The following is a 15,002-nucleotide window of genomic DNA, read 5'->3' on the forward strand; positions in this document are numbered from 1 at the left end:
TATATATTCCACAGAGGTGAAATTCTCCTAAATCCACCTAAGATTTGTTGATTAGTTGCCTTTTGTCCCATGCATCTTGCTTTCTGTGGGGGTCCTTCGAGCCACTAAGAAAAAATAGATAGTATATCAACGGAACCAAGAACGAAAAATAAAGCGTGGTAATTAATAATTATCTAGCCTACATGTCCACAGTCTAGAGCAAAAATTGCTTAGGTATAATTACCCGTTCATATCTTACTATTAATTAAGTGAACTTTAAGGGTACCTATATAAATAGAGTATTCTAATAAATCTGATCTAGAATTCTGTTTAATACTTGAAGAATAAGATTTAGTTTAGAATCTAGTTTTTCTTTTTTTTTGTCCTTTGCTGCGCAGAAGATAAAACATTTTTAGCCATTATTCGAGAGGAAATTTCTTTGTGTTGTTCAAACGAATATTAAGCTAATACTATGGCTTTGCTTGTATTTATTTTTGTTTGGTGCATGGTCATAGGAATTTGGTCATGCATGACCGCAAACTATCTGTTATCTCACAGGAATCAGCAGTGTTCAAATGTGAGTATTTTTATTTTAAGAAATAACTATATTATATTTAACATAGGTAGGTATATTTATTTTACACGTGCCATTTAAATCACTAAACTATTAAACTTAAAACAAAAGGGAAATTAGTTTGTAATAGTTATGAACAATTATAGAAAGGTACTGGAAATAATTAAATAGAGCTGCCTAGACAATAATTACTTATGTAATCTAGGTATTTAATAAGAACATCATAGGATAAAAAGTATAATTACCTGTATTCACACAATTAAATAATGATACTAGTAGAAGAAAGGATGTAAGTTTTTTAGGTCTAACGCCGATTGTCTTTTTTTATATTTTTCTTAAGAATTTCACTTGAGATCTTTAAAATCTGAATTTCGGGAGGGAATATATTGACCTAACTATATGTCTAACCAGAGACGTTATATTGAGAGTAACTTAACTTATGCTCACTTAACTTTGCCCTATATTTTTTCTTACGGGTTTAATTTTAATTTTTAATTTATTTTAAAAAAAGTACTGTATCATTTTTAGGGATCCAGCAGAATACCAGCGTCAGGTATTCTACCTGACACATGCTGAGTTGGACTCCCATTCGGTGCAAACGTAAAACACTGCAGCGCGCCGTTAATCTCTGATTGTATTTCATATTTCATGTTTCTCTTTCTACCCACTTCTTGTTTTGTTTTATTTTTCTTATTGTGTATCTTTGTGGTGTCTTTTTGTTTGTCTGAATAAATGTTTTATCTATCTATCTATCCAACATTCGATAACTTAAACTACTTTTTTACTTAGGTTACTTGGGTTTGGATAAGCAAAACAAAGCAAGAAGCAAGGTAACTGAATCATAACAGACGCTTAAAAAGATGTAATCGAAATAACTTTATCTCGTAGACTACCTAGTTCATTTTAAAAGACCTAGTTCACTTTATTTTCGCGGTCCCGGCGGTAATTGTTACTTAAGTTTTATTTTATTTCCCCTGTAAAAAACTATCCTATCTTAGATATTATTCACATCTGAGCATCGAATGCACATAATGCTAGGAAGTGGTGAAAGGAGGACGTTTTGGGGGTGCTATTATTTTTGTAATTTTGACATCGAAAAGTGCTAATCTAATAACCTACTTCAATAAACGTTTTTACTTTGACATCACAGATAATCCAAAAGCCAATCAATAAATTCCAGATTATTCAAAGCGCCATCTATGAACAGTGTAATGAATCATTTGCTATTCACATACCAAGCTAAATTACCTAAAGGTTATGATCAATGAAACTCGTTTAGTAACCTTAACGGATAAACTGTGTAGATGGCAGTATGGAGCAACAAATATAAATAAAAAATATACATATTATACATGTTTACAAAAATAAAGTATAAAAGAGAGAAAAAAACAGAATACCGAGTAAAAAATCGTTTCCATTCACAATTTTTTTCTACGAAAAATAATTAGAGATAATTGTAGATTTTGTTTTACGAACAAAAGAATGTCGGTCATTAATTATAGACTTTGACAATTGTTTTTTTACTCCGTCAGAATTATGTTATGTATTCGGATTTTTTTAGACAACTGTTAAATGTAACATTTAACACTGTAAGGTAAGCCATTGGAATTTCCACGATAATTGCTTTTAAAGTTGTTAAGTATTTAATTTGTTTTTTTTTTTTTATATAGTCTTTGTTATTTGAACATCTTTGGCTGTCGTTACGGTTAGTCAGAAGCCAGTAAGTCTGACAACCACTTGTAGCTAGTGTTGGGTTGCACACTTATCCTTATCTTGGTTGAGGTCAGGTGCATCCAGTTAGACTGTAAACCGACCCCAACATAGTTGGGAAAAGGCTAGGCAGATGATGATATACCTTTTATGGTCTTTGATGTTTTGTGGTGTTCTTCCAATGAGCTTTTGAAAAATCCAAGGTAATAAAATGTACTCCATTTTATTACCTTGGATTTTTCTTGGATTTTTGGAATCACGGAAATACAGCAACCGTTAAGGTTAATTTCAACTTTAGAAATGAATGGTACAAAACGTCATTGATTTTATCAAAATGCCTGTTCCCTGTTGTAAAAATACACTTGATCTTTACAACCTGATATATTTTATCCTTCATTTCGAAATAAATGAAACAAATCTATAGCTAAATCTATTTATTAAGGCTTTTATAGACCACTATTTAATTATTTTCATTGTTTTTACACGTTAGCTTTCACTGGCGGTGTGCCCTGGGTCCTTGGAAACTAATCCGCGCACCCGGAAAATGTACTGACTACTATAGCGTTCCTATCTAAAGGCTGATTTACATTGAGTCAGTAACTGACGTCAGTGTAGGCGCCGAAAACTGACGCGTGCTATTTACACGAAGTCAGTGTAGTGTCAGTGTTTCGTCAGTAGTACTGTACTGACTTCAAATCAATTTACACGATGGCAGTGCCGGGTCAGCACTGACTTGTCAGTGGACTGACGTCAGTTACTGACTCAATGTAAATCAGCCATAACACTGAAAAAAGTCCAGTGGTTCAGCCATATCCTAAGGTTTCATCAAAATCGCTTGAGTTTTATTTGCGTGAGTGAATAACGACCATGTGTTTGTCCATCTAATGACGTTTAAACTAGTATTATAAAATTTTAATTATATACCTAATAGATACCGTGTGATATTGGTAAAGATAAAATGCCAATGAACATAAGTTACAGCCTTTTTATCGTCCCACTGCTGGGCACAGGCCTCCTCTCTCACGGAGAAGGATTGAGCATTAAACACCACGCTTGCTCAATGCGGGTTGGTGATTTCAGACTATATAGTCCAGGTTTCCTCAAGATGTTTTCCTTCACCTTTTTATCAGCCATTGGTGTCTAAGATATACTTAGAAAGTACATACAAACTTAGAAAAGTTGCATTGGTACTTGCCTGACCTGGATTCGAACCCGCGCCCTCATACTCGAGAGGTTGGTTCTTTGCCCACTAGGCCACCACGACTTTTTTTAATGAATTGAAATTTTTTTTTTTTTTTTTTGAATGAACATAAAATAAATTAAAAAATTAACTTAGCGTTTAATAGTTGTGTTTAATGATTTTGACCTCTTCCGATGTCTTTATACTTTTGGATAGTAGAAACCAGGAAAGAAGGTTTTCAGGCCAAGGGAAAATGAACCTTATTTTCAGCTTGTTAAAGCACAATTTTAGTGAATGGGTAAAGGGTATTTTTAATTTTGAGTACACGTGCACTTTATACTTATTATTTTTGTACCTATTTCTAAAACCGTGTCTAATACTAAGAAGAGCACGTGGAAAACGGCCATTCTCAATATTCGATCCATCGTTATTTTGCTACCTAGAGATAGGAATTTGAGAATTTGATATGGTTTGTATTAAGAGCCCAATCTCAATATTTTATCTGTAGGAAGCAAATCAACTGATGACAGAATATTGGGAACTTTTAAATAAAAGCCCCTCTTGTCATGACGAGTAAATCGGTATTTCGGAAGGCCCGTTAAATTGCTTGCTATATAAACTCAAATATGTATATGATTCAAACTGATCTTAGCTGTGGATTTTAAATGATTATATTTACATACATTTTACAGAATTTATCAGTCGAAAGTTGTTTTTATAGGTAAATCAATACCAACATTTACAAACACATACCAACCAACATACCAACATTAACAAAAATTATAACAAAAAATTATTGAACACATTGCCAACAATTTGCACTGAATATTTTTTTAATGCAACATCATATTCAAATTTATAATCTGTAGGTACTGAAGAAATAAATTCTGAACTTTTACAGTCAATGATGAACGGAGGTCAATAAAATTAATGAACCTGTGTGACCCAACCGCATTTAAAAATTTGGTTCAAGACTGAGAACAACCGGAGCCGCCATGAGCTTGGTGAAAAAGCCAGTTAATTTTCGAGCGAGGGGTCCATGGATCTATGTAAAATAGCAGATACATTGGCAATCGAGTGTTTTTATTTCAGCCAAAACTGAAATACGTCAGAGTGAGTGAAATTTTCATGAAAATTTCTCCTCTCCTCAACTTTGATATTGCGGGTTTTGTTTTTGACTTTGCGCTTGAAACATACCGGCCCCTGACGTATTCGTTTTTGGTCACATACTACAAATAAATATCTGTCATGCATTGCCAATGTATTAAACGGTAGTGTGAGTGAGCCTAAAACGATGGAGAACTCTGAGTCTCAGTGGAAGGCACGACAGATTAAGGCATCTCCGGTTGGTTAAATGATCCAAGGTGCACTCGATGCAATACATAAAAAATTCGAAAAGTATGTTGTAAGCCCAGTAGGTACAACAAGTTTAATGGAGATCATGAATTGAACTTAAAGACTTTTTATTATTTTTGTTTGACTAAATTCAGTACCTACTTCCATTGTATTTTTTTCAAAAATATTATTGCTACCCAAAAAAGAATTGACTTTTTATGTCATGTTTCATGAATTGCAAATGTTGTGAAAAATATTTTTTTAAATGCCTTCATGCCTGACAGACTTCGATTTTACTATATGATATAGTACTTACTAGCAGTTTCTCGCGGTTTCACCTGCGTTCAGAGGGAACTTCTTTCCGTATCCGAATAAAATATAGCCTATGTCACCCGGGAATAGTTAATGTAGCCCCACAGTAAAAGTATTTTCAAATAGATTGAGCAGGAATGAAGCCTTTCGAGTACAAACAAGTACATACTTAGGTACATACGTAGTTTATTTTCGGGACGCGGGTGAAACGGCGGGAAAACAACTATTTTTTCATAATTCCGGAACTACTGGCAGGTACAAAAGTCCGTTTTTTGACCGTTTATTTTTCTAGAATTTGTCGCAAATCGAACAAAACAATTTTTTGTAGAATTAATTTAAATATTACAATTTCACGGTAACATCCATAATATCTATGAAAAAGTTACGTCAACAAATATCTTAATTGAATTGTTTTGATCAATTAATGAGATGAATAATCTGGTTTATTGTTTGTAGCTAGCTTCTGCCCGCGGTTTTAGCGGTGATTCGAAGGAATTACTTCACGCATCCGGATCAAAAGTTCCTAGCTATAGTTCGGCCATTCAGAGAATGCGTTCCTGACACGTCGCGATTGAACTGACGACGTAACTTTGCAATGGCGTTGCAGTTACGATAAAAATATTTTTGCTGGTTGTTTACCGTTTTAACAATTGAGGAGCATTAAAACAACATTATTATATCAATAATCAATGAATGTTATAATTTTGTGCCAAACTGAGTGTCAAATAACTTGGTAAACAATATTTTTCTAAATCTATACTGCGCTATTACAAGGTTATGTCAGCGGTTTATATTTTGTAGTGCTGTGCTAAAAATAACAGGCAAGTATCGTAATCTGTTCTTATACAGTTATAATATAAAATAATACGTTTTGATTTTCTTTTTAAGAATTGGAAAATAATGGACTATAAGACTTAATTATAACTTTTATGAAATATAAAAATAAAACTATGACCAAACCGCATTTTTATACTTAGATTAAAAATGGTAACCCCAAATGGCGTTATGGGCCGCCATTTTGTGACGCTAAAACAGTCGTCCGTTGTCGTTTCGTGCGCATAGACCACGTTTTTCAAGTGTTTTCGATCTGTTTTTATTTGATTACCCGGCTTTTGTTAGACCGAGATATCAGGATTGATTCTGTTATTGATAATAATATAATTATACATGTAGGCGAAGATGATGATGAAGACACCACCTCCTCAAGCAAATCGGAGTCTGATTAATATTCTGTTCGCACATTCAATTCAATGTACTTGTAACAAAGAATAAATAAAACAATTTTATTATATGAATATTACCTTTTTTTGGTTTCCACTTAAATAACTAAAATATAAAACAAATGATTCCGCCAATTTAAAACGAAAATAATCTTAAAATAATGCGGCGGTTCATTTTGAAGGAACGGTAACGAACTCAGTGTTATGTTGTGCCCATCACTAGTCGTGACTAACTGATAGGTGTCAGGAACGCATTCTCTGAACGGCCGAAGTATAGTAATATTTAATTATGATCCTACTACCCTTATCCCAATTTTATTTGGGTGCGGAGCAGCATGTTTTCTCGTCCCATACTCTTCTAGCAATATTTAATAATTAAAATAATTTATTTTTCATCCCACCATCTCGGAAAGAGTAGTTTTACCCTTTGATATCTGAGCGCAAAAGCCGTTTTTATCCTCTAGAGCGGCAAAGTGATTTGAATTTAGAACATCGTGTGCAATACTCCATTTGTGACAATCTTGATAAGACTTTTCAAACAAATACATATTAAACAAATAAAATACTACTTAAAATAATTATTCAATTAATTAAGTATTTTTTATTATTGTTTTTACATCGATTTTTAATTTCGTTTCATTTTTAAATTGAGTTTTCAAATAAATGAACTTTAATAGGTACTTCTTTTTAATTTGATACTCATATGTGCGCGCCATTTTGTTTTTTTGCATTTAGAAATTTCCTCGATGAGGTGGGATGAAAAGTTAGGTGTTGCACTCGAGTGCAAAGATTTTTCACCTTGTGCTCTTTTGATTCCCTCGCTATCGCTCAGAATTCTAATTATTGAAACACTCGCTACGCTCGTGTTACAATTTTAGAATCCTTCGCTTGCTCGGTCATCAAAATTGAGCCCGCGGTTAAAAAGCAACTTTGCACTCTTGTATAACAAATAACTATTTCCTTTTACATATACATTTTAGTACCAACCTCTCAAGTTCTCAAGGCAGTTCTTGCCCTACCGGGTTGCAGGATTGTCCGAAAGAGTTACCGCGGCCCTGGTACACTAAAAGCAAGAAGGAACAGAAAGTCAGACACTCCCTCCACTTTACAAAACCGAACCAAAAACGCTTTCCCGTTAACACAGACGGACAGATTCTCGTATCAATACATAGCTGAAGGCTATACGGTTTTCTATATAAATATTATTATAAATGTAAACGTGCCCTCATCTCAGTCAATACGCATCCAAAATTCCGTGTGTTAAGACTTCAAAATGTTAGGATTAATATTGTTCAGTATTTTAGTTATTTTGTATGTGGTTTGGACGTGGTTAATTTTCATGAAAAATGGAAAACATAAATTGCCTCCATTTTACCCGGGATTTTTGCCCCTCATTGGACATACTCATCTTCTGATCGGCGATGGTATTGGTATGTAGGACTTATATACTTTTTAATGAAAAGTAAATTAGAAAGCTATTTTATATTCATTAAAGCAACCAAAGATCATCTTTATGTACCTAATCTATTAAAAGAATCGTAGCTAAATCACAACCGCTTAGTGCGGTCGGTCCGTGGCACCCATCCACATGGGTGCCATTTAATCATAGCGAATTCTTCCGTGTTTCGGAAAGTATAACAAACTAGTGGGTCCCATTTGGGTGGGCTGGTATGTCAATGTCTTTAGCAGCCGTTACGGGTATTCAGAAGCCAGAAAGTCTGACGAGTCCACGAGTCTTGCCAAGGGATCTAGGGTTTTAGAGGTCAAATAGACCGTCGCTGTATGTAAAACACTGAAAAGACTGGAAGCCGACCCCGACATACCTAGTTGGAAAAAGGCCAGGCTGATGATCAATAGAAAACTGAAGAAACCGGCCCGTCGGACGAAAGTTTCTTACACCTCGCTTATTACATGGGAGCCCCTAAAATGTTCATTTTATTCCAGTTTTCAGTGCAAATTTCAACTCTGCCTATCACTATTCTCGCGAGATACAAGTGAAGTCTTAGAAGTATCATCCCGTTCTACCCTTTTCATTTGACATTATAGTCACTGAAATTTTATAAAAGCTCAATTAAGTTTAGAACTAAAGATATACCATCAAATCAAGATAAGTAACATTCGATCACAGATTTAATTCTAGCGTCTAGGTCTGGTAGTTGCAAATGTATCTTTTGCGTTGTGTTAGCGCATTTTTATTAACTCTAGAAATAACTGGTATGAAATGCAGATTTTATCTCTTAAATAAGTATCCCCCTAATAGGTAAAACCCAAAGAATAGGCTATCTAGCCCGTGTATGCAAAAAAGAGCATAAAAGCTGATATGCAATTTTATATAGCTTCAGAACTGGAAAGAAACCTAGTTAAAGTACTTACCTACATATTATCTTTTGATGTGTATTATGGTTCTCAAATCCCTTTGGGTCTGTTTGTATGTCTGTGCACCCGGCTTCTAAGGCTGACCTCCTACCTAGCTAGATAATCAAGTACTCCACAGAAAAGTCTCCCAACTGCAATTGCTTAACTTCATGCTTATTGAAATCGATTTGAAATGCGAAAACAGAATTCGGAATTTCCAATACGAATACAGTTTCGAGGTCGTAGAATGATGAATAATGTGAATATTAAAATTACTAATTTTACTGAGTATAATATTTTTTTAATTGTTCAACAAAACGATAAGCATTGTCTCTTTCTGGCACTCGTATCTGGATTTATTAAAGCCTGTCAAAATGTCCATGAATGTATTACGTATTATGCCGGTTCTCCTTGAAATCGCAGAATAAGTGCATAAGTTATTGAACTTAAGTTTAAGTAACAATGCATTACGACGTGCAAGTCAACTTTTGTACATATTTATATCTTTGTAGATCACAAAAAGCCCGTTATGGTTATGAAACCCGTAAAAGTTTAAATATGGTATTTATGATATGGTTTAACTTTGCGGGTGGTTGACTCGAAAGAGTATTGTTTCTTTCTTTGGATAAAATGGCCATATTTTATAATTCGTTTGCCCTTAAGATATTTCATAAGTGATATAATACCTACCATACTACTCTTAATGAGGTTAACGTCTGGTGGTGAGCTTTCCAGATAGGGTATTTTACTATCATCAGTTAAATAACTGCGTTCTTGCTCTTACTGTTAATCTATTCAATCAAAAATCTTTTGTGGAACATTATTATGCAGCCAGTAGGTATCATAATCGTTAAGTCTAGTAACCTTTATATCGCAGAAGATATTATTGGTCTTGGCTGAGGGATTGTTCGAAAGAGTTACTGCGGCCCTGGTCCACCAGGGCGCGTTCCAACACGACGGTTTTTGGTCAGTAAGAATCTGACACTTCATCACCGCTGCTTACCCACAGCGGGAGGGGTCATTTGTTGATTTTAGACGTCGTTAAAAAAAGGTATTATTGGTCGCAGCTTCAAGCTTCCGTCGACAACCATGCGTTTTCCTTGCGAACATTTAAATCCTTATTTACGTTAGAATGTGGCATTTGTTTTTGCCATTTCATTGAAACTTTATCGTTTTGCCTTAGGTCTATGGCGGACGGTAAAACTATTTGCTGCAGAAGCTATGAAACAGGGCGGAGTCATCACTTGTATATTTGGAAAGAGGGTGTACTATCGTAAGTACCTTTATCATTTCATGGCAGATTTTATTCATTATTTTAGAGTAACAACATTTGGTTGGTGGTATTGAGTGTGCAGATAATATAATAATAATATTTATGAAAGAAGTTTTTTTTTGTTGTAGTTATAACCGACCCTGAAGACGCTCTCACAGCCGCAAACGCATGCCTTCAGAAACACTTCGCTTACGATTATGCCAAACCCTGGCTCGGAGAGGGATTAATAACATCCTCAGGTTAGTGTAATAGAATACAAGAACAGATTGGAGATTTTGTAGTTTAATACTACACTTCTTTTGTCCTAAGTGACCATAAAACTACGGCACGAAGCCAATAAAAAATAAAATAAAATGTTAATGGCGCAAATTATCACCTTTTTGGAACCAAAAAAAAAATCTTCTAACACTACATAATATTGCTCCCTTTCCGACAAGATAAAATTCTTGTTAATTGCTACCGGTTTTGCAACTTATTTAATTGGCACTCAAAACCTTTTTTCGACGAGTTTTGTTCAATTTAAGTAGACAAGGGAACTTCTAACAGCAAAATTATCTCGTCCAGGTGAGGTATGGAAGCGTCATCGAAAATTGCTGACTCCTTCATTCAGTCTGCCTGTAATGTTAAGCTTTCTAGAGGTATTCAACAGCCAGTCCCGAAAATTGGTGGACAAAATAAAAGTTGAAATTGGAAAAGGACCCTTTGATCATATCGAGTACCTGAGAAACAATGCCTTGGAGACATTTTGCTGTAAGTTTGTGAATATTATAATTTGATACAAATAAACAAGTAGAGCCTCACTACAAAAACTTGACCATCTGTTGAACACTTGTCAAAAAAAAAGTCTGGCTGCAAAGTGACTTTATTTTAACGTCATAATCTGTATTTTTTTAGACAAGTGTGCAACAGACGTTTAAAAGCCTTTGTGGTACGACGGGTAGTGTCTACTGAACTGTTATTTTACAACCGATCTTGATACGATCATTAAGATGTAAATTGAGTAGCTAATTCGGTTATTTTTGTTCTAGTAACTGCCTTTGGTATAACTGGTTTCGAAGACAAGCATTTCATCCAGAAATATATGAAAGCTGTTGATGAGATTCTGAGTATCGTGACGCAGAGGTTCCAAAAGTTTTGGCTGCAAAGTGACCTGGTATTTATGTTGCTCGGTCATAAGAGGCGTCATGATAAGTTTGTGAAAATTGTCAATGATATGTCTAATATGGTAAGTACCTATTGCAAAAGTAGTCTTACCAAAAGGTTTTGGGTTTCTATTTTAACAGGGTTGAGGAGGTCAGATAGACAGACGCTCCATGTAAAACACTGGTAACTCTGCTGCAACTGAACCCGACAGTTGAGAAAGTATAAGCAGATAGAATTTCTATACCTATATACAATTTACTCTCTCTCTCTACTGATACTCTACCATTTATTAGGGTACAGAGTCCTGTTCTTTAGTAAACGAGTATCACGAGAACCCTTTAGTTCTATTTCAATAACAATAATTATCTTATTTCATTTTCAGGTAATACAAAGAAAGAAAACATTGCGTAACAATGGCGAATCTTATACCTCAGGTTATTATCGACAATAATTTTGTACTTTTTACTATTCCGTCAGTACCTACCTACCATAAACTAAAAAGTCACCTGCACTTTTCAAACTTAAAGGCTGCCCGCCAAATTTACCTACAGGTGGCCAATAAATCGCTGGTCGACTTTTTGTAAAAAAAAATAGAACACACAGATAGCAATAATCCAAACAGCCGGTCGGAAAATCCTAGTCAAAACGTGCTACAAAAAATCGGTCCGATCTTAAAATACTTCTTATTCCTTCTACAGACACAAAATACAAGCCCTTCTTGGATCTTCTTCTGGAGTTATCAGAAGATAACGCGTTAACTGACAAGGAGATCAGAGAAGAGGTGGATACTGCTATCGTCACCGGTTTCGACACGTCATCGAGTTTGCTTAGTTACATCATGATACTGTTGGGCACACATCCTGAAGTTCAGGATAGGATATATCAAGAGTAAGTTCCCTTTATCTACATAAAAGGAGTAGGCCCGAATAGGTTATCAATTCATTAGTTTGTATTTTTGTTATAGTATTGTTCTTAGAAGATCTTATGCTTTTGTTCAATAGTTAGGTATAGATAGCTTCTTTCATTTGATTCAGAACTCAGAAGACCTACAGGCAGCAGTTTAATGCTTTAAAAATGGTTGCTGATAAGCTCACGAGTTGGTTCTTTAAATACACTTGGGTTTGAGTTTATTTACAATCAAAGATCGGCCATCTTTATCATTTCTCAGCATTTGTATTCTAACCTTTACGTATTAAATCTTTTTCCATAGAATCAAAGAAATCTTCACGACGGATCGAGACGTGGAGAAGGAAGATCTTCAGAAGCTAGTTTACACAGAGGCAGTTATCAAGGAGGGGCTGAGAATCTTCACTACAGGACCTGTGACTTTGAGGAGTGTGGACAAAGACGTCAGACTTAGTAAGTTCACTCTCTTATTCTTCTTTTTTGTCGTTATCACTCTTGACAGAGTGGTTGTGGTAATCACTTGAGATGTTAGTAGCAAGCTTCACAACACGCCGCCACTCGTCTCTAATGGCTGCCTTTCTCGTACCTTCATAAGCATAGTGATGATCAGCACTCTCTCACATGCGTTTACATAATATATGTGTTGTCACACAGTTACTCTCTTACACATTTACATAATATGCAGGTGTCAACATTTTGTATCATCTGTCTAGCCTTTTCCCAACTATGTTGGTATGCCTGCTGTCATTTGAATCCCGACCCGGGCCCCAATTTAATGGGTCTACCGAAACATGGAGTAACTCCTCATTACAAGATGGTGACCCACGGACCAGCCACTGAAAGCGTTAATTTCTGATTGCCCAAAGTTACAGTCAATTTAGCCACAAGGTCCGTTCCAAGCTATCTATATTTAATTTATGACTTTTTTCTGTCTAGAAAACTATACGATGCGGGCCGGGAGTGAGTGCGTGATTCTTCTATTTGGGGCCCACCGAGACCCCGTGTGGGGGAAGGATGCTGACAAGTTTAGGCCAGAGAGATGGCTGGACCCCAGTATGCCAGCAAACCCTAGTGCTTTTGTTGGCTTCAGCTTGGGAAAACGATCCTGCTTAGGTAAGAACCTATTGAATAACTTCTTGGATGAGCAATTTGCAATCTATTTCGGAATTCCACCAAATTGTTCGTGAGTGCATTGCAAGAATTTACTCGCGCACAAAGGTTGCAATTTCGCAGAATATGTACATGTACACAAATAGGTACCTATGTTTGCTAAAGTAGACCAGACCAATGTTTGTTACATTCACCATAGAATCTTGCCTTAAAAACCTTTTGCGAAATACCTATCAATTAATAATCATGACAATGTTTTTCTGTCTACAGGTAAAACCTACGCCATGATATCAATGAAAGCAACGTTAGTACATTTCCTGAGGAGATACAAAGTGACAGCTGATGACAGCAATCTCAAACTAAGATTTGACTTCTTACTAAAACCCGTATCGGGTTATGAAATTACTTTAGAAGAACGAGTTTGAAATTGATTTAATTGAAAACACTGGCTTTTATTAAAGGAGCCACTCCGAGCGCCCATATAAAAATTTGCCTTCCTCAATAAGTCAGCTATCTAACACTGAAATAATTTTTAAATCGTTCGAGTAGGTAGTTCCTAAGATTAGCGCTTTCGAGAAAATACCAAACGCTTCAGTTGCGTAAAATTAAGTTTAGACTAGTTTAGCTCTCTAATTTAATTATGTTAATTATTTTAATAAAATATGTATTAGGTATCGAAATGTTATGTATGGTAGAATGTCTGGCTTATTTGTTTTTCTGTGATTTAAAGATGACCTTTGCGGTAAAAATATAAATTTTGTTATGACGCACGACATTTACATAGGGTTGCATAATTTAAAGTATAACGATAATCGAACTATTTTCAGTTGTCCAATGACTGATTTGACCAATAGGCGGCAAGTATACGGCTGTATGGTTTGGTTATCTTTATAGTTAAAAGGGGCAACTCGCCCTTAACTGGTCGAATCGAGTAATGTATGTTCGTGCAAAAAGATGTTGCCATTTTGCAGACTTTTAGAAAAAATTGCACGCATTTCTTTACATACTTATGTGATACAAATTGCTTGCGAACATGCTAGAGCGAGTAAACCTAGAGCTAGAGTAGGTAAGTAACATTCGGTGGGATTTGACCTTTATATTGTTAGGACATTTAAAGTTGGTAAATTGGAAAGAAAGTACAAGGTATCAATAAAAAATACCTAACTACACTTAAGTAATTCGAAAACTTAAGTGATAGGATGTTTTATGACAATATTTTCTTCGATAACGATTAGCTGTCAGAGGAATTAAATTATTAATTACCTAAATTAAATAGCTATAAAATGCATACGACTGATTTTAATAGTAGATAAATAAATTATTTAAATATAAACTGTTTTTTTCTTTAATTCTTTAAAATATTGCTATCCGGTACCTACCTAGACCTACTTACTTTTTTTGTAATTCCAGTTATTTTTTAAACTTAAAAATATTAACAAGATACCAACTTCCAGACTCCCGGCTGCTTAGTGAAAATTTCTTACCTACTTAGCGATTTGGTCTACAAACAGGCATCGATGAACCCAGAGCGCTCAGAAGTCGCGCTTTGCTACACTAAACCAAAAGAGGAACTTGTCTTGCAATTATTAATTTTAATTATACAAATACCACTGTTAACCAACTTTGTAGGTAATTTTGATTACCTAATAAATAATAACAATTACCTACGTATAAATAAAATACAATTTAACGCGTTCACGCTTTAATCAATTAACTAAGGAACACACATAATGTGATGAAGTGTGAAACCGATATGCTTCTTCTGGTGCGTCACGCCACGACACGACACTTAAGTGTGTTTCCGCCTTTAAACCGGAGAATAACAAAATCATTAAAAACTAGCTTGTGTGTTTTCGTCGCCTTATATGTAGGGAGATAGCTACCTTTCTATTACCTAGTAATATG

General features: G+C 35.1%; 1 protein-coding gene across 3 annotated transcripts; it reads left to right on the top strand.

The window, feature by feature from the left end:
* The first annotated feature begins 298 nt into the window (after nt 1-298).
* On the top strand, nt 299-14,430 carry LOC124641876 (cytochrome P450 4c3-like). Of its 3 annotated transcripts, XM_047180127.1 has the most exons (11): nt 299-556; nt 1,082-1,153; nt 9,849-9,938; nt 10,067-10,177; nt 10,503-10,688; nt 10,967-11,163; nt 11,464-11,515; nt 11,780-11,969; nt 12,292-12,440; nt 12,924-13,100; nt 13,368-14,430. In XM_047180127.1, exons 2-11 carry the CDS (start codon nt 1,123-1,125, stop codon nt 13,520-13,522), a joined length of 1,338 nt encoding a protein of 445 aa, XP_047036083.1. In that variant the 5' UTR covers nt 299-556; nt 1,082-1,122; the 3' UTR covers nt 13,523-14,430. The 3 variants fall into 3 exon arrangements, with proteins under 3 accessions (XP_047036083.1, XP_047036082.1, XP_047036084.1); XM_047180126.1 differs by lacking the exon at nt 1,082-1,153; XM_047180128.1 differs by lacking the exons at nt 299-556; nt 1,082-1,153 and adding an exon at nt 1,356-1,415.
* The last annotated feature ends 572 nt before the right edge of the window (nt 14,431-15,002 follow it).

This window comes from Helicoverpa zea, chromosome 23, assembly GCF_022581195.2.
Source record: "Helicoverpa zea isolate HzStark_Cry1AcR chromosome 23, ilHelZeax1.1, whole genome shotgun sequence".
NCBI lineage: Eukaryota > Metazoa > Arthropoda > Insecta > Lepidoptera > Noctuidae > Helicoverpa > Helicoverpa zea.

What these genes read in the sequence shown, in the direction of transcription:
- LOC124641876 (XM_047180126.1), top strand. Translation starts at nt 505, where the DNA reads ATGCATGACCGCAAACTATCTGTTATCTCACAGGAATCAGCAGTGTTC. An exon ending in TCAATGATATGTCTAATATG is followed by an intron (nt 11,164 to 11,463) that starts GTAAGTACCTAT and finishes TTTCATTTTCAG; the next exon opens with GTAATACAAAGAAAGAAAAC. An exon ending in GGGAAAACGATCCTGCTTAG is followed by an intron (nt 13,101 to 13,367) that starts GTAAGAACCTAT and finishes TTCTGTCTACAG; the next exon opens with GTAAAACCTACGCCATGATA.